A 22,893-nucleotide genomic window follows, 5' to 3' on the forward strand; every position below is an offset into this window, starting at 1 on the left:
TCTTTTAACACTGCGTGTGGACAGAATGACATCCGGTTTTAACTCACAACGGACGACCCATTGTGTGGTTCAATGCACACGCCCGGAACCCGGAGTGCTTGTATACGGTTTCTGTTGCCTCCGATGCTGAAAAGCACCGAGTATTTATATTACTTTCTTGCCGCTTACCGAGTTGGCGAAACCCTCTCGATCAGTGTATGCAGTTTAGCAAAGGCACACGCCCATGATTTATTAAATTCTGAAACAAAATTATATTTTCCAAGCTTTTGTTGTTGAGTGTCCTACAATAAATTGAAACGGTTTTTTATGCGTATACTACGAGCGCAGCGAAGAAGCATATTTGTATTGCTTCTCACATGTACAGCGCTGCCATCCCAAATTGATCACTCTCTGATATCCCATAGTTACCATCACCGAACCCGTGGATGTGCCTTTCTATTGCCGTCACCGTTACTAGCAATCTAGGAGAATGAACTGCAGTGGGCGCGAGGCTGTGTGTAGGGGAAATTCCCTACGCCAGCAATATCACCACGTTGTTGGGAAGTTGGGAAAATACTGCAAAGTACATGTCGTAACTTGCACGTGTGTAGTTGTGTTTATGAACGAATCGGAATAAAAATCGCGGCACCAGCTTTTGAGAGATCGCAACTTCCAATCGATTGAAGTACAAACTAAAAGTATTTATTAAATCGGAAACAGTGGTATAAAACAAAACACAAAAATGAAACGTGTTCTGTTTCATGGAATATGGCCAATATTTTGGTGAGTTTTCTCGGCGGTTTGTATCAATATTTTATTTGTTTAAAAAAAAAATTTCGAGTCGTGTTCATGTTTGTTTTAAGTGCCCATATCCTCCCAACGGTAAAACTGTTACCGCGTTCGATTGAGCCATTTGTATCCAATAATATGCCCTGTCTGATCATCCAGGGCATGGGGCACTCGGTATCTCGGCATACTCGGTGCGTGAATCTGATGAATAAAACCAAAGGGGTCGCGTCTACTTTGACCTCTTAAAACCGAAGATAAACCGGATCGGGTTTAACTCTGTGCTGTCTGAACGCAATGGGTTTTTATTTTTACGACCACCCCCCGCTGCTCGTAAAAGTTAGACCGGTTCGGGTCTAAGTTAGTACGCTGTCTGAACATACCCATTGGGGCTTGAAACTGAGGGCATGTGTGCTGGTAAATTTTCACCCATGCTGTCTAGCATACATGTCTGTAGTACACACTACTTGTCTAATACATGTAATTACAAGTACAAATGAAGGCCTAGTACCTTTAAGCTTTTTGTGAAGTACCCAACCATTCCTAAGCTAGTCAACTAGTCATTTGACATGTACAGGTACAGGTACTGGCCTCCAGGAAGTGTTTGTAGAAGCCCATGGATTGACATACAATGCAACTGATGTACATTGATAGTTACTCAACTTATAAAACATAAAGTTACACTCATCGCGTCAGCGTTGGCTTTAATTCAATATGAAATTTCCAATTTTCTCTACAGGGTGCCCCTTACCAATGAGAAAAATGATTTGGTGCCCTTGCCCTTTCAAAAATGAAGCATACATGTACAGGCCTGTAGCATTGTCCACCACCATACAAGGAAAATCGTTCACTAAACAGTGCATGTGACCACTCAAACCATTATAAATGTCATTGATTTTTATAATTGATTTGTTTTGCTTTTTTTCTCCCATCATCAGCTGTCCGTTCCTGGCCACGCGTCTGTCCTTTGCCATTCCCGTCGTGGGTGCCCTCATCACCATCTTCTGCCTTTCTGCGTTGCTGCGCACCAGCTTCAGCGATCCCGGGATCATTCCACGTGCCACACCTGATGAAGCAGCTGATATAGAACGCCAAATGGGTAAGTTATACAACGCGCAAGTTATGCGCATGAATTGTCAGAGGTTTCTACAATGTAATAGTAAACATCATGGACATAAATTTTGAAACAAAAATGTGTTTTGAGGAAGGCAAAGAACTCTTAACAATAATTTAAAATGGGAGGGGGCATCTTTAAAGCGCTCCTCATCTAGGAGTTTCATAGTGCGACTGGAAGACCAAGGGCACTTCTGTTGGAATATCTTACAGGCACTGGATACCTTTGTTAATTGTCAAAGACCAGTCTTCTCACTTGGTGTATCTCATCAAATACACAAAACAACAAACCTGTGAAAATTTGAACTATTCGACATCGAAGTTGCGATATATAATAATTGAAGAAAAAAACACCCTTGTCACACGAAGTTGTGTGCTTTCAGATGCTTGATTTCTAGACCTCAAAAATCTAATTCTGAGGTCTCGAAATCAAATTCAAATATTTTAGTGGAAAATTACTTCTTTCTCGAAAACTACGTACGTTACTTTAGAGGGAGCCGTTTCTCACAATGTTATATACTATCAACAGCTCTCCATTTATTGTTAACAAGTAAGTTTTTATGCTAACAATTATTTTGAGTAATTACCAATAGTGTCCAGTGCCTTTCAGTGGGAAACTTTTGCAGGGGCACCAAGACCAGGGCAACAGTGTCTAGGCTGGCTTCTTTGAGATACAATGTACATCATATACAACATATGTACAGGTGCGTGATTGACACTGCACTTTGTTGGCTTGAACTGCAAAAACATAAAATATTGATGGTCATATTTACGACTGGGGGCAGAAGCATTCATGCGCATGTAGAGATCTACTGGATGAAGCCATGCACGGGATGGGATTATTGAAAGCATACTTGATGAGTCGATCAATTTAAATTGTACTTAAGGGGATTTGTTGGGTATTGATTGCGCGGGCGAAAGAGGACGTCATAAATGTCTCAAATGGGGCCCAATGTCGTATGAAGCTATGTAAAAAAACAAATTGAAACATTAAATGCTTGACAAATAGCTCAGATTGGCGGGAACCAATTAAAACAATGATACTCTGCACCGATACAAATGTCGAGTTTAAAAAAATATGGCTTAATGACAAGTTTCTTTGCTAGGCAAAAAAATGTTGGGGCTTCAGGGTGTAACTTTTTTTTGCTAAGCAATACTATTCTGTGCTTAGCAAGTTTGCTTAGCAAGTTTTTGTGCTTACAGGCTTTGTGAATTTGGCCCATGTCACATGTCTTTATGCGCAAACTGGTTTGATGCGTAGGCCCTACACTTGCCATTTCAGTTTGTGCTCCTGGCTGGACCTCTGAACATAATCTGCATTTCACAATGTGTGGATGCGCACGCCTTGCCCTTGATTGTGACTGCCAATGTCGTTTGCCTTTTCATCAACTGTTCAAGATGCATGAAGTAAGGCAATACCAAGGCGCAGACCAGCATTATAGACTGATCGGCCAGGGGCAGTAATGTCAACAACATTACTGCTGCCCCACCTCCCACAGCGTAGAATCCCTACTGATTATAAACAGCTCCCCTGTCTGTCTGTCACCCTCTAGCAATCAGTGCAGGGTAGTCAAGGGAAGAAAGTGGCTTCACAACCATGGAGGAAGTCAGAACTTAAGACCTTGATGAAATGTGGACATGTGGGATGCAAAAACCTTCACATTGATTCGATCTTGATGACCTGTATTCGTCTTGTTTATAGAGGAAGGAAATTTTCTCCACACCTGGACCCAGTTTTATAGAGCTGCTTTTAAAAGCAGAAAAGAGTGCTTTAATTGTTCCTGCTTAGCAATGGCAGGGTGCAGTGTGGTATTTTGACTGGTTACCATATTCTGGGTAGCATAATTTTGTTTTCCGTGAACATTACCGCTCCACATATTCTGCGATCTGAAAAACGCTAACACCTTTTGAAATTTAAATGTTTTAATATTGTATTTGTACGTGCTGGGATTAAAATAAAACATTCAAAACACCAAAGTTGTACCTTGCCCCTAAGCAGCTCCTAAAATTAAGCCATGATCGCAAGGGCACACAGTCAAAACACAAAAATCACTCTCTGTGAGTTTCCCTTCAAAGATAAAATTGTGACAGAGTGGCAACAAGATAATCATTATAAAAACCCAATGGGAGATGATATTTTCCGTGTGACGGCGAACCTCGTCTCTGATGTCTGTAGGTGCTCCTCTAAGACGTCACCACAAAGCACTGCTGGCCAGGGATTCACAACCTCTTTACTTTAACTACGTACTACAAAACGACGCGCAAGTGTAGGGCACGACATGTTTTAAGGGCGCAGAGTACAGAATTCCCTAACCTGCCGTGTTAATCCAGTCTCAACGGAGGCAAACGTCCCCCGAAGCAAGACAACATGCTGTGGGCTTATCCATACACAGCGCTGGTTGAGGACAATAAATGTAATGAATATATAAGGAACACGTTCTCATTGTGTGGGTTGGCATTTACATGAGTATACGATCAAGACAGTGTAAGATGCACCTAGACAATACTGTGGAAGGCTCTTTTTATCTTTAGAAACGTTGTACGTGTATACTATGTATGAGTCATGTGTTTAAAATCTGCATGATGTATACAATGTACAATTGTAAATAGAATGCACACATTGCTAAATGTTACACAGTCCTCCAAATAACCAACAATACACACATCAATTGCTGTGATGCCTTGTGCTTTTGCCGTGGTGCCCTTTGCAAAGTTTCGATACAAGTTAACATTTTCCTCATACAGTACATGTTGTACGTGAACGTGTGTACATCTATCAGAGTAAAACTGCTGTGCCCCTTCGAGAGTGAAGTTCAGGGCTTGAGAGGGCAAGACCATTTTCATTTGGCAGAGGGCACTTCCATTGGACATTGGAAATTCCTAGAATCTATGGAAAACTTTTGAAGGGGCACCAATGTCAAGACTGGGGCAATAGAGGCCATTGCCTTCATGGCCTGCATGTAACTCCAGGCATGAATCGCAAATGGGCAATCAAGTTTGTAAATTGGCCCAGCAATCTTGCATAGCAAAATATTTACACTCTAGCATATGTCTAGTAGTCATGCTTTTTGCATACTGAATTCTGAATGGCAATAAATGCCATTGAGGTAGCAATTGGTGATCAATCAACAGTGTGTAGCATTTTGCTATGCCATACAATAATGTTAAAGGCAGTGGACACTATTGGTAATTACTCAAAATAATGATGATCATAAAACCTTACTTGTTAACGAGTAATGGGGAGAGGTTGGTAGTACAAAACATTGTGAGAAACGGCTCCCTCTGAAGTGGAGTAATTTTCGAGAAAGAAGTAATTTTCCACGAATTTGATTTCGAGACCTCAGATTTAGAATTTGAGGTCTCGAAATCAAGCATCTGAAAGCACACAACTGCGTGTGACAAGAGTGTTTTTTTCTTTCATAGTTATCTCGCAACTCCGACGACCAATCAAGCTCAAATTTGCACAGGTTGGTTATTTTATGTATATGTTGGTTATTTTATGTATATGTTGAGATACAGCAAGTGAGAAGACTGGTCTGTGACATTTACCAATAGTGTCCACTGCCTTTAAGTAAAATTGTTCACTGACAGTGACTGATCGTGAGAGAAAAGTTGAACGCATTGCTCAGTGTACACTTAATGTCTGTGTACATTGTGTGTATCCATAACTTAGCAACAGTGCGTAATCCGTTGACCTTCAACTTGCTGAGGGCGTCGGTGTATGACAATGAATGGCAAAACCTATACACTGTACACTGTACAAATACATGTAGAAAGTACACTGCGCGGCTTGCTGTACAGAAGTACACTCATGTGTACATATGTACAGTACATTAGTCAGACCCTAAATCAAACATTAATAATTACATAGGGCCTACATGTATAATTTGTTTTAACCCTGGTAAACACTGATCGATGTGTACATACGATCGCGTGTGTACATGTATTAGCACCGTATATATACATGTATGTATTCAGTACTTTAATACCAAGTTCTGTGATCAAAATCCACTGACAAATCACTCTGGTGGAGTTCGAACCCAGTCCCTTTGCATTGCTGGAGCAGATGTCTTACCACTACTTGTACATCACCGAGCTAACCCAGTGGTTACAATGTAGGAGCCGTTCGAATCCCATGTGTTGGCAGCAGGTACATTACATACATTACAGTATGTACATATTTATAGTGTAGGCCTTCAATTCAATACATTTATAACATTTGCATCAATCGGCATGATGAGTGATTAATAATATCTTTTGTTTTTACGATCGATCATGTGCATTAAAGGGTCTATGTACTTTTTGTAAGACAAAAACACAATGTCCACAGATTTACATTAATCTTACACAGTTTGAAGATAGTGATAGTAGAAAGCTTCCCTGAAAATATTTCTTGCTGAGGTGCTGCAGTTTTTGAGAAATGAGTAAAACATTGTCATGAAAACAATTTTTGTCTCAGTGATCATGAGACGAAAACTATTTGGTCTAGTTGGTAAGACACTGCTCTAGAATTACAAAGGTCGTGGGTTAAAATCCCACCCAAGTAATATGCCCATGAAAATGTTTTCACAGAACTCGGGAATGTACTGAGTACATATACAGTGCTAACACACATCGGTGAAAGGGTAGCCTAAAGCCCAAATTAATATTTATTCTTCTTCATTTCATTTTGCAGAGGTACCGAATCCCGATAATCCGACATATCGGCCGCCTCCCCGGATCAAAGAGGTGGTGATAAACGGTCAGACCATCAAGCTCAAGTACTGCTTCACTTGTAAGATATTCAGACCCCCTAGGGCATCCCACTGTAGCCTCTGCGATAACTGTGTCGGTAAGAACCACTTTTTTTCTTCAATTCTGTGAATTAAGGATGACGTTCGGTTTCCGAAGTGCTGTCATTTACGGTTTAAAGGCACTAGACACATTTGGTAATTGTCAAGTTTCAAATCTGTAAAGATTTGTGCTCAATTGGTGAAATAAGAAACACGATTGTGGCACAATTGTGTGTCTTTCAGCATGTCTGAAATCTTTTTCAGATTCAAATAGTTCTCAAAAACTACTGTTTCTCACAATGTTTTTATACAATCAACAGAGTACAGTTTTTTGCAGTATTTTGAGTAATCACCAAAAGTTTTCAGTGCCTAAAACATGTTTAAGAGGAACACGTGAGGGAATGTTTATCTCGCCAAAGAGCACATTAGTAGCCGTCTTGTTTTTTAAGTTGATACATTTTGATAAAGTAATCTGGGGTTGGGAGGAATATAAAGTTTCCAGTAGTCTGGTCCCAGATGAAGGCATGAGTGGCAGTGGCTACACCTTGTTGATTCTGTGCTTACGTTGCCTTGTAGAACATCAGGCTGTAAGCGCAGGATACTGCAGTAAGTAGTGCCTTGGAATTGAGCCAATATTGCATGGGGTTTCCCCTATTACATGTACATGTATGTATGGGTGTTCCTTTCAACCTGTACACTTGTTCCAGCCTTATGGATAGAACTGAACATTTCCTTACTGTCTCCCATTCATCCTGTTGTTGGCAATTGGGCTGTCTGATTTGTGAAAAGGGGGTAAAAAAGGGAAGTTTTTCAGGGAATTTTATTTTCCTAAATCCACTACTTTCTCAACTTTTAACAAAGCACTTAAGTGTCTTGCTCAAGGGCACAAGTGTCATGACCAGGGGTGGATTTCACAATGAGTTAGGACTAGTCTTATCTCGAGTTAGGATGGGTTACTCGTCCTACATGTAACTTAGGACAAGCCATGCGTTTTTTATATCTCCTAGGACTAGTCCTACAAACGTAAGTCAGGACTGGTCCTACATGTAACTCTTTGTGAAATCGACCCCAGGTATTGAACCCACACTCTGCTGCTGACAACACCAGAGCTTGGGTCTGGCCTTGTCCACAACACGGGACACCACTGGCCTGACACTGAATTCACTGGTCTGAGGCCTGTGGTCCAGTGTAAATTTTGAGCCCTGAGTTATGAGAACCAATTAACATTCATGCAACTTTTCAGCTAAATAGCTGATTTCCCTTTTTTTTCTTTTCAAAACAGTGTTGTAGAAAACTGAAAAACACTCTAGAAAAGCAGAGTTTGATTGGCCATTTCCTCTTTATTGCAATTTTTTGCGTGTCTGAATTAATTGTTTTTTTTTCATTTATCTGTTTTTTAAACCATTTAATTGTTTATCTTTATTTTTCTTCCTTTTTTTGTCTGCAGAACAATTTGATCACCACTGCCCATGGGTGGGCAACTGTGTGGGGAAGAGGAACTATCGCTTTTTCTACTTGTTTATCGTCTCCACATGTTTACTCGCTATCTATGTCTTTGCATGTAATATTACTACGATCGTGCTGCGTAAGTATGGTTTGCAAGTTGCCCATATTTTGAATGGCTCTAGAGGCCTGTATGCACCTGTATGCTTTGTTTTTTAAAAGTGCAACTTGGGCACCAAGGCAATTTACCCTGGGTAAAGAGCACCCTATGAGGGTAATGTAAATTTCTACTCTAGCCTTTCAAGGGCACCAAAGCAATGACCAGAGGCCATGGAGGAAATTACCTTTCAATCAATCAATCAATCAATCAATCAATCAATCAATCAACCTTTGCTGCGTTCCAGTGTCAAATTTGAGCCCTGATCCCAAAGTCAAATATTTGAAATGATTTCTAGCTTGTAAACTGACAAATGAAGTATATATCAGACGAAACGATAACTGTGTTTGAATAATTCTTATTCCATTTTTTTTTTTTTGCCCACAGTGAGCAACGATGCTGGTGGATTCTTAGAAGCGTTGAAGAGGACCCCAGCCAGATATCCTTTGCCCATTTACATGACTCCTATAGTCTGATATCCTTTATCTATAAATCTATCATTTGTAAATTTGTGAAAGTTTTGTATAGCTTTTGCTCGTACAGTAGAGACGATGTGAACTCTGACGTCACACGAAAACCATAACATGCTTCGCGCGCATACCGCCGGGCAAAACCTTTGTGTTTTGGCAGCCAGCTAGAAAGTGTATGCAATCTTACCATAACTACGCGTATTTTTGCCCGGCGAAACATGACGTATACAGTGTTTTTTCAACAGAGGGCGGTTTAAATGTAAACATAGGTCACATCGTCTATACGCTTGCATGTCATAATAATAAACAGTGCTTGTACATGTATAGCACTGTTCCAAAGAGCATGATTATAGCGCTTTACAATGAAATCATTACGAAAAATATACACAAAAATTGTGAAAATAAACCAAGCAAATCAATCATGAATAAGCAAGCGCCTTGAGTACCTTGTTGGTAGATACATGCGCTACATGTATGTTATTATTATTATTTATCATGCCAAGTAAATGCCGGCCTACAAACTGGTACTCTTTGTACATTTACAACATGATGTCATACAGTATGTACACACAATTTCACCACTAATTGTGTCTACATGGTCTAATGTAACCCTTGTAGATCTCCATCATATATTCAGAATTGTGGACAATAGTTTTAGATCAGGCCGAAGATAATTGCCGTCATATGTCCTTTTTTAAATATCACAGCATTATGAATCTACATGTTTCTTCCTAAAGTGACATCTTCAAGTAGCTTCTTTATTGAAGTCCCCACTCTGATAGGCAGAAATAATTGTGCTCTTCTCTGACGTCAATCTGTCTTGGAGAGGCACTTTGCAAATATAATGAGCTGGGGATGTTATTGAAAACTTTAAGGCAGTGGACACTGTTGGTAATTACTCAAAATAATTGTTAGCATAAATACTTACTTGAAAACAAGCAATGGAGAGCTGTTGACAGTATAAAACATTGTGAGAAACGGCTCCCTCTAAAGTAACATATTTTTTAGAAAGAAGTAGTTTTCCACGAATTCAATTTCAAGAGCTCAGAATTAGATTTTGAGGTCCCGAAATCGAGCATCTGAAAGCACACAACTTCGTGTGACAAGGTTTTTTCTTTCTATCATTATTATCTCGCAACTTTGACAACCAATTGAGCTCAAACTTTCACAGGTTTGTTATTTTGTGTATTTGTTGAGATACACCAAGTGAGAATACTGGTCTTTGACAATTACCAATAGTGTCCAGTGTCTTTAAAGGTAATGTCTCTGACATGCAGAGACCTTTGTCAATAGGCATAATGACATTTAAAGGGAAGGCATACATTTTGCTATCACTCTTGTTAAAATAATGGCAATAAAAACTCTTGATTAGAAGCCTACAGCAGGTTTCGATTGTAAATTCATTTTGAGAAACATTTGGAGAAATGTACTTATGTTATTATGCCCGAACATTTGCATCTGAGAAGAGTTACCGCAGTAATTTCTATTGGAACATTTTAAGGGGCACCCCATAAAATCAATTGCCCTTGGTTAGACCAAGGGTAAAGGCTGAGTCGCACTGCAGCGATAACCAAAACGATAACGATCACGACGCAAAGAGAACGCATTCTATTGGTTGAATTGCTCCACGCAGAATACGCACAAGCTTACAACCAATAGAATGCGTTTTCTTTGTGCCGTGATCGTTATTGTTTTCGTTATCGCTGCAGTGTGACTCGGCCTTAACAAGTGCTGGATGGGTCTGGTGCAGGCATCTAGACCTGGCTATAACCAGGCTTAGAGTATTTTGTAGTTATTTTGTTGTTTGTTTTATCATTGCTCATTATTTATTTGATTGTGTTTCCTTGACTGCCCTGCACTATCATTGAGGCCTTGATATGCTTCATATCTATATGGTCCGTATTAGGACTGGCTGGCTTCCATACGTACCTGGTGGCATCCAGTCAAACTACAAATGAAGATGTAAGTATGACTAACGTTCTTGTCTCCGGAGAAAATCTTGCTTTGCAGAGACTTTTTTTTCCATCCTAATATTGTGATTTGCACTTTTGTTACTGAACTGAATGCATTTTGTAACTTTTACATTTGTAGAAATGCATATTACATAAAGAAATTGTATGTCAATTATCGTCAGAAGCAGAAGCTTTCTGGGATGCTTTTGCTTTTGCAAAATCGTAGAAAAAATACGTATGAACATGATTGTGTTTTTATTGTTATCGTTTTGAGATGCCTGTGCTCTGCTCCTTTTATCTTTTACATTCATGTTTTTCCCTTGTATACATGTTTTTCACAAATGAATTGTTAATCATCTTTGTTTTCTCATTATCTGGCGCTCCAGCATTATTTTCCCTGGTCACTGGGCTATTTATTAGTTCTCTTAAACCATCTAGGCTCACTGGAAAGTATACAGCATGTGCTGCCAAAAATGTAGCACACTAAGCTAAATTAATCACAAGAACCATCTCTCCCCTCACCGGTACCCATATACCCCTGGTTGAAGAGAAGTAATTGTAGTTAAGTGTCTTGCTCAGGGACACAAGTGTCATAATCAGGAGTTGAACCCACATCCTGATAATTAGCCAACGGAACTTAGGTCCTATGCACTGAACCACTCAGGTTCTTGGCATCTCTTTATTTAGGGACGTTTGGGACGCTAGGTGGCAGCAGACTTATATGAACAAGGTAAACCCATTGTTCTTGGTTAGGTGCGGATGCTCAGAACTACGGAAACAATGGAAATTTATGCTTTACATGTATGTCTGCTGCCACCTAGCATTCAAAATTCTCCTATTGAACCATTTTCTGACACGCAGCGCACTTACATGCTCCTATCCTGGCCGCCATTTTGGGAGTCAAAACATACACAAAAAAATTGACTCCCCAAAATGGCGGGAATGGTAGTCTGTGTGGAGGTGCGTTCCACGTTGTCAATAGACGATTATCATGAGCTTCCACCATCTTGGTCATCTTCCTTGTATCCAATAACGGTATAATGAATGCCAATCATTCATTATACAAAAAGAAACCAGACTTTTTGTCCTTCCAGCCTCGGTTTGGTTATATTGATTTGAATGGAAGAAAATCAAGATGGCAGTCCTATGATAAAGGTCTATTGTTATGATTGTATTTGATTGTATTTGTAAAATATTTTTGCGATTTTGCATTGTGTACATACATGTATTACTTGAAATAATTGTTGATCTTTATTGTTTGCTTTTTATCTGTCTCTATTCTTGAGAATGTATTTTCTATCCCCTTGCATCCCAATTGAATATTTATTTTTCATTTTGTGTCGTGTCATCGCTGAGCGGTTTAGTGCTTCAGACTCTATCTCTAGTCATGGCATAGTCTTCGGGAAGTGGATTTGAGTCCCAGTCATGACACTTGAGTCGTTGAGCAAGACACTTAACTGTGATTGCTTCTCTTTACCCAGGAGTAAAAGGGTCCCTCGTGGGGGTAGAGATGGCTCTTGTGATTGATTTAGCTTGGTGTGTATCATATTTGGCAGCACTGGCTTTATACTCATAAGGGAGCTGAGACAGTTAAGGAATGAAATTAATCGGCCTAGTGACCAGGGGTAATGAGGTATGAGCGCCATGAGCGTCACTGAGTGACGGATTTGAGCGCTTTTATTTGTTATCAGTTGTGATTACATCATTGTGTACATATAATGAGTTATTGATATTTATTTTGTTTTTTTTCTCTCTTTGCCATCTTCTTCTTTTAAATATTACCTCTTTCATAATTTTATTGTACCATGTATTTGTGATTTTACATTTGTGTATGTGTTTACACGTATGAATGGTTGATCTATCTTGCTTTCTCTTTATCCGTCTATTGCTCTACAGATCTATTCATGTTTTTAACCTGTCCCCATTTATCTTATTTATATGCATCATGAGTTTACACTGTGTATTACTCCATTAATGAACTGTTGTTACCACCCTGTCGCTGAAGGCAGCTGACATCAAACGCCTGCAGTGTGTTTATATTTTTCGGCCGACCGACTCAAAGCAGCAGTGCTGGAAAGACAGTCTGTGGTGAGAGTGCAACCAGTGACTCCTGTGGGGTACAATGTGAGGAGACCACAGGCGAACGCCTTATCTATTCTAAAAATGAAGATGAAAGGTTGATCGTGATTGTTTTCTTTTTTATCTGTCCGTGTTCTGCAGATAAAAGGCACCTGGTCGTCCAAGAGATCTCAAGATATATTTAATCCTTACAGTCATGGTTCTGTCGTCAGTAACTGCTGCATGGCTATATGTGGGCCTTTCTCACCAAGGTAAACACAAAATGACGTCAACTATAACTGCATCCACTTGTATGATTTCTTAATACTGAATTTCATTCTTTCTTAGACTATTTGACTGTCCTGTAGCGTAACATCATAAGCCTTTTTGAGATATGGCGGACACAATGCTACAACACCTTAATGTTTGGGTAAAACTGTGTGTATACATGTACACCCAAAACAAGTAGTACACTCCTATCACGTCCGTCATACCTCAAAAAGGCTTATTCCACTGTAAGCCAAGCCCACTACCTCTCACAAACTGGCTCCACTGATTCCCAGAAGCTCAAAGGAGTTGCAGTGAGCTAAATTTTATTTGATGCTTTAATAATTTGACTTGGGTTTTACACGTACTGTAGAGGCTTAAGTTCTTCTCAGAATTATAAGTTTCTGTCATAAGAAATGCTTTCAAACAATGGAGTTTGAGGGTTTTTGGTAAAACTACACATGTACATGTACATGTATGCAGAGATGCCAAGTCCAGAGGCCAGCTATGCGTGAGATTTTTCAAAGCTCACCACCTCTCCTGGAATTGGAGAAAACTTTGTGCATGTAGATGACACATTGTAGGCGCCACGACTTACCGACAAGATTCATGTACATGTACATGTACATGTACAATGATGTAGAACAATCTCTTCATCCTTAAAGTACTTTGTGTAGCCTCCTCCTCAAGCCTTAATAGGCTTAAAACTGATTACATTTGCATTTATATATGTATGTGTCTTACTTGATGATGTCTTAATATTGCATTTTTGTTGTTCTACAATGTATACCTAAAGTACTCAAGTCCCCTCCCGTGAGTCTAACCAGGCTCAAACACGATTTGATTTGCATACTTGATGTAAATTGTGTCTACATGTACATTGTACTTATTTGACGCCATATAATGTTGAGTTTTATTCATCCACAGCCTGGTTCGTTCTACTTGATCATTGATCATTTTGTTATCCCTTAAGTGCCTTGTGTAGTCTTCAACCCAAGCCTAACAGGATATGAATGGGGGATTACATATTTGCATTTATATGTTATTATATGTGTCTTCTTGTACTTCTTCTTCTTCTTTCTTGGAAAGTACAAACCGCAAATAACGTACATGTATTATGTACTTGAACCTGTACTTGTATGATGTCCATAAATACTGACTTTCATTTCTTCCCCAGCCTCGGTTGATCATACAGGATTAATTAATTGCCCACCCCCCCCCCCCCTCTTACAGAAAAGTACCTTGTCTACTCTCCAACTCAAGCTTAACTAGCTTGAATGATTGTATCTGATTACTGTGTGCTATTTAAATGAAAGTACAATGTACAGCATTGGTGACGTGACTGCTGTCGTTATCAAAAAAATGTGGATTTATTGTTTTTAGTAAATCTACTGTGTACTTTATTTGTATTTTTTGTGATCTGTATGTTGTCTGATAGTTTTGATGGATGTTTTATTTTCATGACTTGTTAGGTGAGGAGCAAGACAGCAAGTCAGGATGAAAACTATATGAATTGAGCTTAATTGTATTGTATTGAATTGAAATGAATTGAACGATGTCATTTAACACTTGTTTCCGCAGTATACGTATTCATGTATAGCAATGTATCTTACTGGACAGGATGAATACTATGAATTGAATTGAGTTGTATTGAAATGAATTGAATTGCACCTTACTATTTAAGACTATTTACAATGTACATGTAGGCCTACATCTAATGTATTCACTTATTTTCTTGCTGGTCAAGATAAATGCTAATTTGAATTGAATATAATTGAACTGTACCATTTTCTGTGTGTACATATGATATTATACATGTATGTATTACATACTGGTCGTGATGAATGCTATTTGATTTGAATTGAGTTGAATTGAATATTTAAAGGTATTTACATAATAAACATGAGATTCATGTATTTTCATGCCGTCATTATGAATGCTACATGTAATATTAGTTGCTTAACTGAATCAGCCATTAACATATATCTACATAATGAGACATATTTATTCACTGTCTGTATTTAAGCATATTTTAATACTGAGTTCCGTTTTGATTTTTCTGTCAGCCTGATTGATCGTAGAGGGTTTGTGGTCCCCGCTGAACCATCTGTAGTCTCCTCCTCCAGCCCTACCAGGCCATTACACTCATACGGTAGTGCAGCACCTACACATGCAGTTGTAAGTACTTATAGTCGCTGGTAACATTTCTTGCATCCTGTAAATCCTAGTGACTAATAATGATTTTAATTTGCATGTATGATGTCTGAGTGCATTCAAACCAAACCCATTACATTTACTAATAAGAAATACATCAATATTATAGTAATGTTTAAACCCTTTAGCTCTCGGGATGGTTTACTGGGATCCGTCCTCACTCAAAAAAAATTCCAACATTGTAGGAAGTGTAGGTGACTTGTATGAATAACGGCCGGTTTATACTTATTTTAATGTCTCAAATTTTAATTGAATAATTCTCAACAATTGAGCTGTGTTTAACTCGTGCGAAACATTCGCTTCGAAAACAGCCGTGTGACTTCAAAACTCTCATTCACATTCGCATTCGCAGGGGAGTACAGTGTTGCATTCGCTTTAGGTTTGAAACTGTGATGAAATTGGTCCCTTGTTTTTTGTCTGATCTGGAGAACTTTTAGTTGGGGCGCCGAACAAAGAACCACATAGTCTTACGAATGTTGTTTAATCACAAATGGTTCAAGACTTTAGACCTTTTTGTGGGAAGCCACAAATGCATAGCAAAAACAAATAACCACAGTTTGTAATAATTATACACAAATATTACAAAATAGTGTTTAATTTGTTGGAAACAAAACAACCAATAATTAGATCTATTCATTTTTAATTGAAGATACAGAAATAAGAATTTGGTCACAACATCTGTTAACATAGTTAACACTAGGCCATCCATGCCAACCAGTGTTGTTTGTTTGTCAACAACACAATAAGCCTTTTTGAGGTACATTGTATGGCGGACGTGATACGCGCGCGTCACATGCCGCGACTGATGCCACGCTCACCATGTTGGTGGTCATTAGGTTTACGTGTAAACGCCGCGTCGCCTAAAATGTGCACTTAACTGAATAACATGCGTTCTATTTCTATGGTCAATACGCACAAATTTACTACAACTTTACAGTGTTGTAGCATTGTGTCAGCCATATCTCAAAAAGGCTTATAGAGAGGTCTATGTTTATACTTACAAAACAGTCCATAGAATATGGATACTTGCCTTGCACATTGTTTCTCACCTGCTTTGACCATCAAGCCACCAGTTATTGATTATGTGCAGTGTCCAGTCCACGCAAGCTTTTCTTGTGTACAGCTACAGACCCCAGTATCCGTAGTGGCAATTTGTTGGTAATGGGTTTTTGCCGTCCCTTATAGAGCTATGCAATGTGGTGATGCTGGATTTCGTTTGTGGAACTCCAATTGCAGCCTCGTTGCCAGGGTGACTGATCTCGGCCAACATTTTTTTCCAGCATGCACTGCTCGCTCATAATCCCTAGCAATGATTAACTGGAATGTGCCAGTATATGGGACTGTTTAATTGGGCCTTTTGCTAAAAATCCAATCATCGCCCTGGTATTCTGATAGAGCAACTGGCGGCGTGCTATTCTTTTTTGATCTCTTTGCCTATAATTAGAAATAGTTAAAACCCTCAAGCCACATGTTGTTGTCAGACGAACAAAACAATTGTTTTGTTATTTATCTTTATATTACACATTTTGTTTTTAAGAACAATCTTACCATTTATTACTGAATATGTATATGAGACACTCAAGGTAATTCATTTGCAGAGAGTTGTGTTTGGCTTTGCACAGTGGTTGCAGGCCTGTATGCTTCGTTTTTGAAAGGGCAAGGGCACCAAGGCATTTTCTCTTTGGCAAAGGGCACCCTTTGAGGATATTGAAAATTTCTACTGGAGCATTTCAAGGGCACCAAGGCAATGGCAAGGGGCAACGGAGGCAATCGCCTCCGTGGATTTGTCAATGTTGTTAATCTCAAAAGGTAAATTTTTTGAGATACACCCTTTTGCCCAAACAGGGCCGAGATGTCTCGACACTAGATCGCTGAGCTAGCTTGGTGGCTAGAGACAATTCACATCCTATAATGTATGTGTTAGCAGCGAGTAGCGCAAGGATTTCGATTAACATCTAGGGGTGTACATGTACATGTACAAGTCATTTTAAATTTAAGGTTTTTTTTCAAATACTCTCGGTCATCCTGTGGTTAGAGCTGCATCTTTTTGTAACAGCCCAGCGAGAGATATACCTAACCCGCTCCTGTCTTTGTATTTTTTTTTTTGTTCTGCACCCGTTCATCTCCTGTAGGCTCAAGTAACTACAGACCCACCACCACCTTCCCAGCCCCAGAGTATACAGTCCCTGGGCATAGCGCCCTCTATCCAGATAAACAACCGAAACTGACGACAGACTGCCTGCCTGCTGCTTAACCCCGCTTGCTCATGTATGTATGCATGCTTGCTCGTTATTTTTTACTTTTATTCAGTTCTTCATTTTGGGGGTAACAAAACTTTTTTCCTTTTTATCAATTTTAAGTTGCCACCATATGTTTCAGATCATATTATTTAGTATCCACAATGAATTAATTTAGCATGATGGAAATGAAAACATATCATGAACTATTTTGTTTTGTTTTCTTTGACATGTACATGTATTGATGGAACCCATTTGCTTTTCATTTAGTTTCGTCCAAATTTTCATTCACTTTTAATGTACATGTTCATGGTGTATTTATTTGATTGATTTTTTTTGTTCTACTGATAATATTTTATTTACATGTTTGTACACATAATTGTTTTTATTTTCACCTCATGAAGTGGAACAATCCGGGTTTCACCATGTGAATTTATTCTGCTACACATGTATTGTACCCCTTCGTATTCAATATGTGTACACTAACTGCTTCAAAACCAAAAGTGTACGATAACTTATACATGTAGGATAGCAGGCTTAGTGTATGATAACTTCATGTTATATGATAGCAGGCCTAAATGTAAAGTGTGCAGACTCTGTACACGTTAGTAGAGAACACTACTATCATCAAAGCTTTGTAAATGCTACGTATGTCATGTTTGTAATTGCTAATATTTATGATAATTAATATTATTGCATACTTGGACTGTTCTTGTTCAAAATGTACTATTGCAGACCTGGTACATGTGTGGGAAATTAATGCTTTTGTAATTTGGCGAGAGGTTTCCATTTTCACAGTTTTATATTTTTGGAAGAAAATGAGAAAGTTGGCAAAATTTCATGACCTCCTACGCCCTGGTCTTGGCCTTGGCGTTCCTCAAAATATTCACAAATAACATTGACATATTATTTCTAATTGACATTAAAGGATTTGGGTACTTTTTCAAAATGTCCATAGATTTACATTAAACTTACAGGGTTTGAAGTAAGTGGAAAGCTTCCCTTCAAATAGTACTTACTGAGGTGCTGTAGGTTTTTGTAGAAATGAGTAAAACAATGTCATGAAAATACGTTTGTAAATGCTTAAAATAATTTTCATGACACTGTTTACTCATTTCCCCCAAACTACAGCACCTCAGCATGTAATATTTTCAGGGCAGCTTTCTACTATCATTATCTTCAAACTGTGTAAGTTTAGTGTAAATCTGTGGACGTTGTGTTTTGTGTCCTACAAAAAGTACATACACCCTTTAATGGAGGTTACAACATGTATGTACCTTGAGCGAGTGGCAGAAGTTCTTTCTTTTGACCCTTCCTATACCACAGGCTGCCCCAAAGTATCGCAGCATTGTGTGCTTCTGTTTGTAAAGGGGCCAATTCCACAGCACTGCTTACCACGCAATTGTACGCCTACAGTGCACTGTAAAACTTGTGAATCTTTGGTTTATAATTACAGAATTATCTCCACAGTCTTGTGGTATTTTGTGGCAAGGATAATTTGCCCGTTGGTACATGTACATGTACATGTAGTATCAGGAAACCCAAATGCTTTTTATGTACTGGAGACTACATGAAAGTCCTCATGTAGTCTCCGCATGCAGTCCCCTGTGGTATTTTGTGGCAAGGAGAATTTGCCCGGTGGTACATGTAGTATCTGGAAATCCAAAGGCCTATTATGTACATGTACTCTAGACTTAGTCTCCGCAGTCTCTTGTGGGATTTTGTGGTAAGGACAATCAGGCCTCGGGTTTATGTACTGTATGACTGTGGACTAACAGTTTGACAGTCTCCTGTGGTATTTAATGGTAAGGGTTAGTTGGGCAGGGGAGTTAACCGATACAGTGTATCACTATAGTTTAGTTATAAAGTACGGTACACACAAATACCTTTTCTGTTGGTTCTTACTGCTTTAACTTAAGTATTCAGTACAGGCTTATATACTTAATGATTATTTGTCTGTAATTTGTATACTTCATTTACTTGGTTATATATTTTTAAGATATAAAATTAATCAAATCTTCACTTTGGTGATCAAAGAATTTTTCAGATAGTGAGGATTCCAACTCGCGCCTCTCTTCAAGTAGTGACTCAGAACATCAGGACAACAAGGCTGGTCTATCCGTCACCATGACGAGCACATTAACCGACCAATCGGCAGAGCCGTCACCTTTCAAAGTGGCCAATGAGGTGATGGGTCAACGCTCAGGGCCCACGTCCAACGGCAAAGTCCTGCATCTAGGGCAGGTCAACTCGGTGCACCCGTCGCCGACGACGCCAAGGGAAACCCAGCCGTTGCTGGGCTCAGAGATGACAATGGGCGACATCGACAAACAGGGTCACCAAACGGTGACCCCTAGGAGTACGGAGGAGGGCGGAGACTCACTCCAAGGGATGAGTAATTGGGGACTGGTTAAGCTTAGCTCAGTTTGAGTTTTTTTATAAAATACATAAACAAAATATCTGTCTGTATTCATAGGATATTATACATTATTGAAACTGTCTTTATATTAATGCTTACAACAAATAATGCAATGAAGCCTTTATCGCAGCTCTCTGTTTTCATTTTAGGTACATGTACACTGTACACGTAGGATTTGTAGGCAAAATGTACAAGAAGCACACACATTTACACACATTCAATGTAGGTTCACATAGATCGTTAGTGCAGAAAACCATTGCCGTTTGCATAGATGATTTGTAGGTAAATATTATGCAGCGGTGAAAAGCACTCAAATGTACTGAGTGCAGAAAAGTTACCTACATGTAGTCTGAATCCTTCCAGTCTTTATCCTCGAGTATAAAGACAGATGCTGGTCTCATTGGATAGACTAAAGCATGCAATGGTCCAAGCCCCCATTGGTTTTTTGACGAAAAATGCTAATGACTTGGTCCCTGAATGATTTCAGCCTGATGTAGAACTTCACTAAGGGATTTGTTATTGCAAACCTCATTATGTACTAATGATTACATTTTTTTTTCTAAACTTGTTTTCTACCCTGCTCTGGCTGAAAATTGTCTTTTTTTTAAAGAAACTGTACTTAATCTGCCCTTACAAGATAGACATTGTGGGTGTTTTTTAAGGACAACCTTCATTTATGGGTTCTCTTTTGATATTGTGTGGTTAACCCCACTTTTTTTAATGAGAATAATTTAAGACAAGGGATGAATAGAAAACAAACAAAGAAAGCCTGCAATGTCTCTCTACTAAAGATGCTGTACATGTAGATCGGTAGTTTGTTCAAGTCGCAGTGAGAAGTCATGAGAGATTGTCTGTCAAGTACATGACCTGTGACGTACATGTACATGTGTACACGTACTGTACATGAACACCGTGTTACGCGTACATTTTTCTTTCGAGCAGATTTTGAATGGTTTATGCGAACTAAGGCCTTTTGTTTGCCGCTTTTCGCTGCTGCTATCCCAAAAGGGTTAACAAGCAAACGCCTTGTACTTCACAGAGGCAACAAAGGCGATTGCCTTCATACCCCCTGGCCCTTTAAATGCGTGAGTACATGTACCTCATAGGATGCCCTTTACAATGAAAAAAATAAATGCCTTGGTGCCCTTGCTGTTAGCATACAGGCCTGCAAGCATAAATACATGGACAAAAGTATCATGTAGAAATATCTTTTTCATCAAGGCTATTTTTTTTTAAAGTTTCAAATATGTTTAAAGAACCTCAGTTGTGGTAACTTTTTGACAATTAACAGAAAGTAGGTCACACATACAGATGCAGGGTGATTTACCATAGGTTTAGGTTTTTAGGGAAACTAGGGGGGTCCCTTTATGCACATTGTTAATAAATAACACTCTTACTGTAGGCCATGTTTTAATTGATTTTGAATTGATAGTGAGTATTTGTATATGATTATTTATGTTTTTGTTTCATATTTGTTTTGTGATTTGAGCCCAAGTCCTTTGTGAACCTTGACTTGTGGTGTGGGTACTACATTGTGTAACTTTCGTAAAATGCAAACTCCTCCCAAAAATTGCCCAAAATACAATACAGGAGCCATAACATTCCTTAAAAATTCCCTAAAGAAGCCAAAAAGACATCCTTTTTTTGTCTGGCAACTAACACCTATTAAATCCATAAAAATTGATATCCACAAACCAGTTGGGCTGCTGACTGCCAAAGGCAGATTAACTGCTCATCCATTAAGTTTAATGACCAAAGTGATTCAATGGTAACACACTCGCTCAGTGAAAAGGATGTATGCTTTCTGATTTTTTGTGGTCAAACTCAGAAGTTCTTCAACGGAGCTCACCTGCAATGAACAGGGACACATTCAGGAAACTTGGTGGACTACCACTTGTGCGTGTAGTGGGTTGTCCTGGCACTACTGACTTCTGGGTAGCTCTAAGCCTAACATGCTTAATGTTAGAGGTAGAATGCATTGTGTGGATCACCCATTAAAAGCAGACTCGAGTTTGCTGGTGAAACTAACTATTGATAGCTATTCAACAAAAAGTTATCTTCAGTTTTTGTTCTGAACCTGTTGATCTTTCCTTTACAACCTTGGTGCAATTGATACATTTCCTTTTAGAACACGGTAAAGGATCAAGAGATGTCAATCAACTCTTCAGAAATGTCGGCAAATACACAGAAATGGATGTAGTTTTATTAAGTTTTCCCATTAAATAGGAAAAGTTATCGAAAAATTCGACACTCGTTTGATCATGCATGTTTTTTCTTTGCTTTTAAATTTGGGAGAAGAACTTCTGATGTGTTTTTCTGTAATTTATTTTTGTTTTTGTTTTTCAATGCAAAACATTTTCGATGGTACATGTACTCAATGGTTTGGGAAAAAGCATTTTTCAACACAATCTTTCTATTCTGATTAAAAGTTCATAAGGTGTGAACATGGGGTTTAGGGGCCACTGCCTGTGAGTTTACTTTTGCAGCATAAGATACACAAGTCAAGTTCTCACGATACCAATCTACTTGTACACAGCAAATAGATGTTACTCAGGATCTTGTTCACTGCAAATCATGTTGATTCTCCGCAATGCAATGCATCATAGGGTGCATTCGTTTAGCTTCCCTGGGTCTACCCCGCGGTGCTCACTCGGGTGAGCCCCTGACAAGAGCTAAACGAACGATCACACTCGCCCTCTCGTGGTGACGGCATGCACCTCAAGTCACCCCCAAGTGACCCACTCCACAAGCAGGGCACTGGGGGCTTACCCGGGTGAGCCCCGTCAAAGCTATTCGAACGTACCGGGGCAGACCAGGGTGACCCAGGGAAGCTGAACGAATGCACCCATAGAAAAATTATTATTTTCCAAAACAACTTTAAGTGTTTGTGTTAACTTGGTTATGCATTGCCTTTCATCATATAGTAGGCCTAGTGTATGCAATGATTTGAAAAACACAATTTCAAGGACAGATTTTGTTAATTTGTAAATGAACCGTAATTAAACTGAAAGATTAAGTTCTGTTTT

The 22,893-nt window shown here is 39.0% G+C and overlaps 1 protein-coding gene across 6 annotated transcripts in view; it reads left to right on the forward strand.

Moving 5' to 3' along the window:
* LOC139946876 (palmitoyltransferase ZDHHC9-like) overlaps positions 1-22,380 on the forward strand; it is a 38,974-nt gene extending 16,594 nt beyond the window's left edge. For 3 of the 6 annotated variants that reach the window (XM_071944631.1, XM_071944629.1, XM_071944630.1), the window contains 8 exons: positions 1,704-1,864; positions 6,554-6,709; positions 8,098-8,235; positions 8,638-8,725; positions 10,580-10,682; positions 12,893-13,002; positions 15,064-15,175; positions 19,486-22,380. In XM_071944631.1, coding sequence (XP_071800732.1) covers positions 1,704-1,864; positions 6,554-6,709; positions 8,098-8,235; positions 8,638-8,725; positions 10,580-10,682; positions 12,893-13,002; positions 15,064-15,175; positions 19,486-19,878 — 1,261 coding nt within the window. In that variant the 3' untranslated portion in view covers positions 19,879-22,380. Of the gene's footprint in view, positions 1-1,703; positions 1,865-6,553; positions 6,710-8,097; positions 8,236-8,637; positions 8,726-10,579; positions 10,683-12,892; positions 13,003-15,063; positions 15,176-17,343; positions 17,480-19,485 lie in introns of all 6 variants that reach the window. The other 3 variants (XM_071944633.1, XM_071944634.1, XM_071944632.1) reach the window with 3 other exon arrangements.
* Positions 22,381-22,893: the final 513 nt, after the last annotated feature.

This window comes from Asterias amurensis, chromosome 14 (assembly GCF_032118995.1).
Source record: "Asterias amurensis chromosome 14, ASM3211899v1".
Lineage (NCBI taxonomy): Eukaryota > Metazoa > Echinodermata > Asteroidea > Forcipulatida > Asteriidae > Asterias > Asterias amurensis.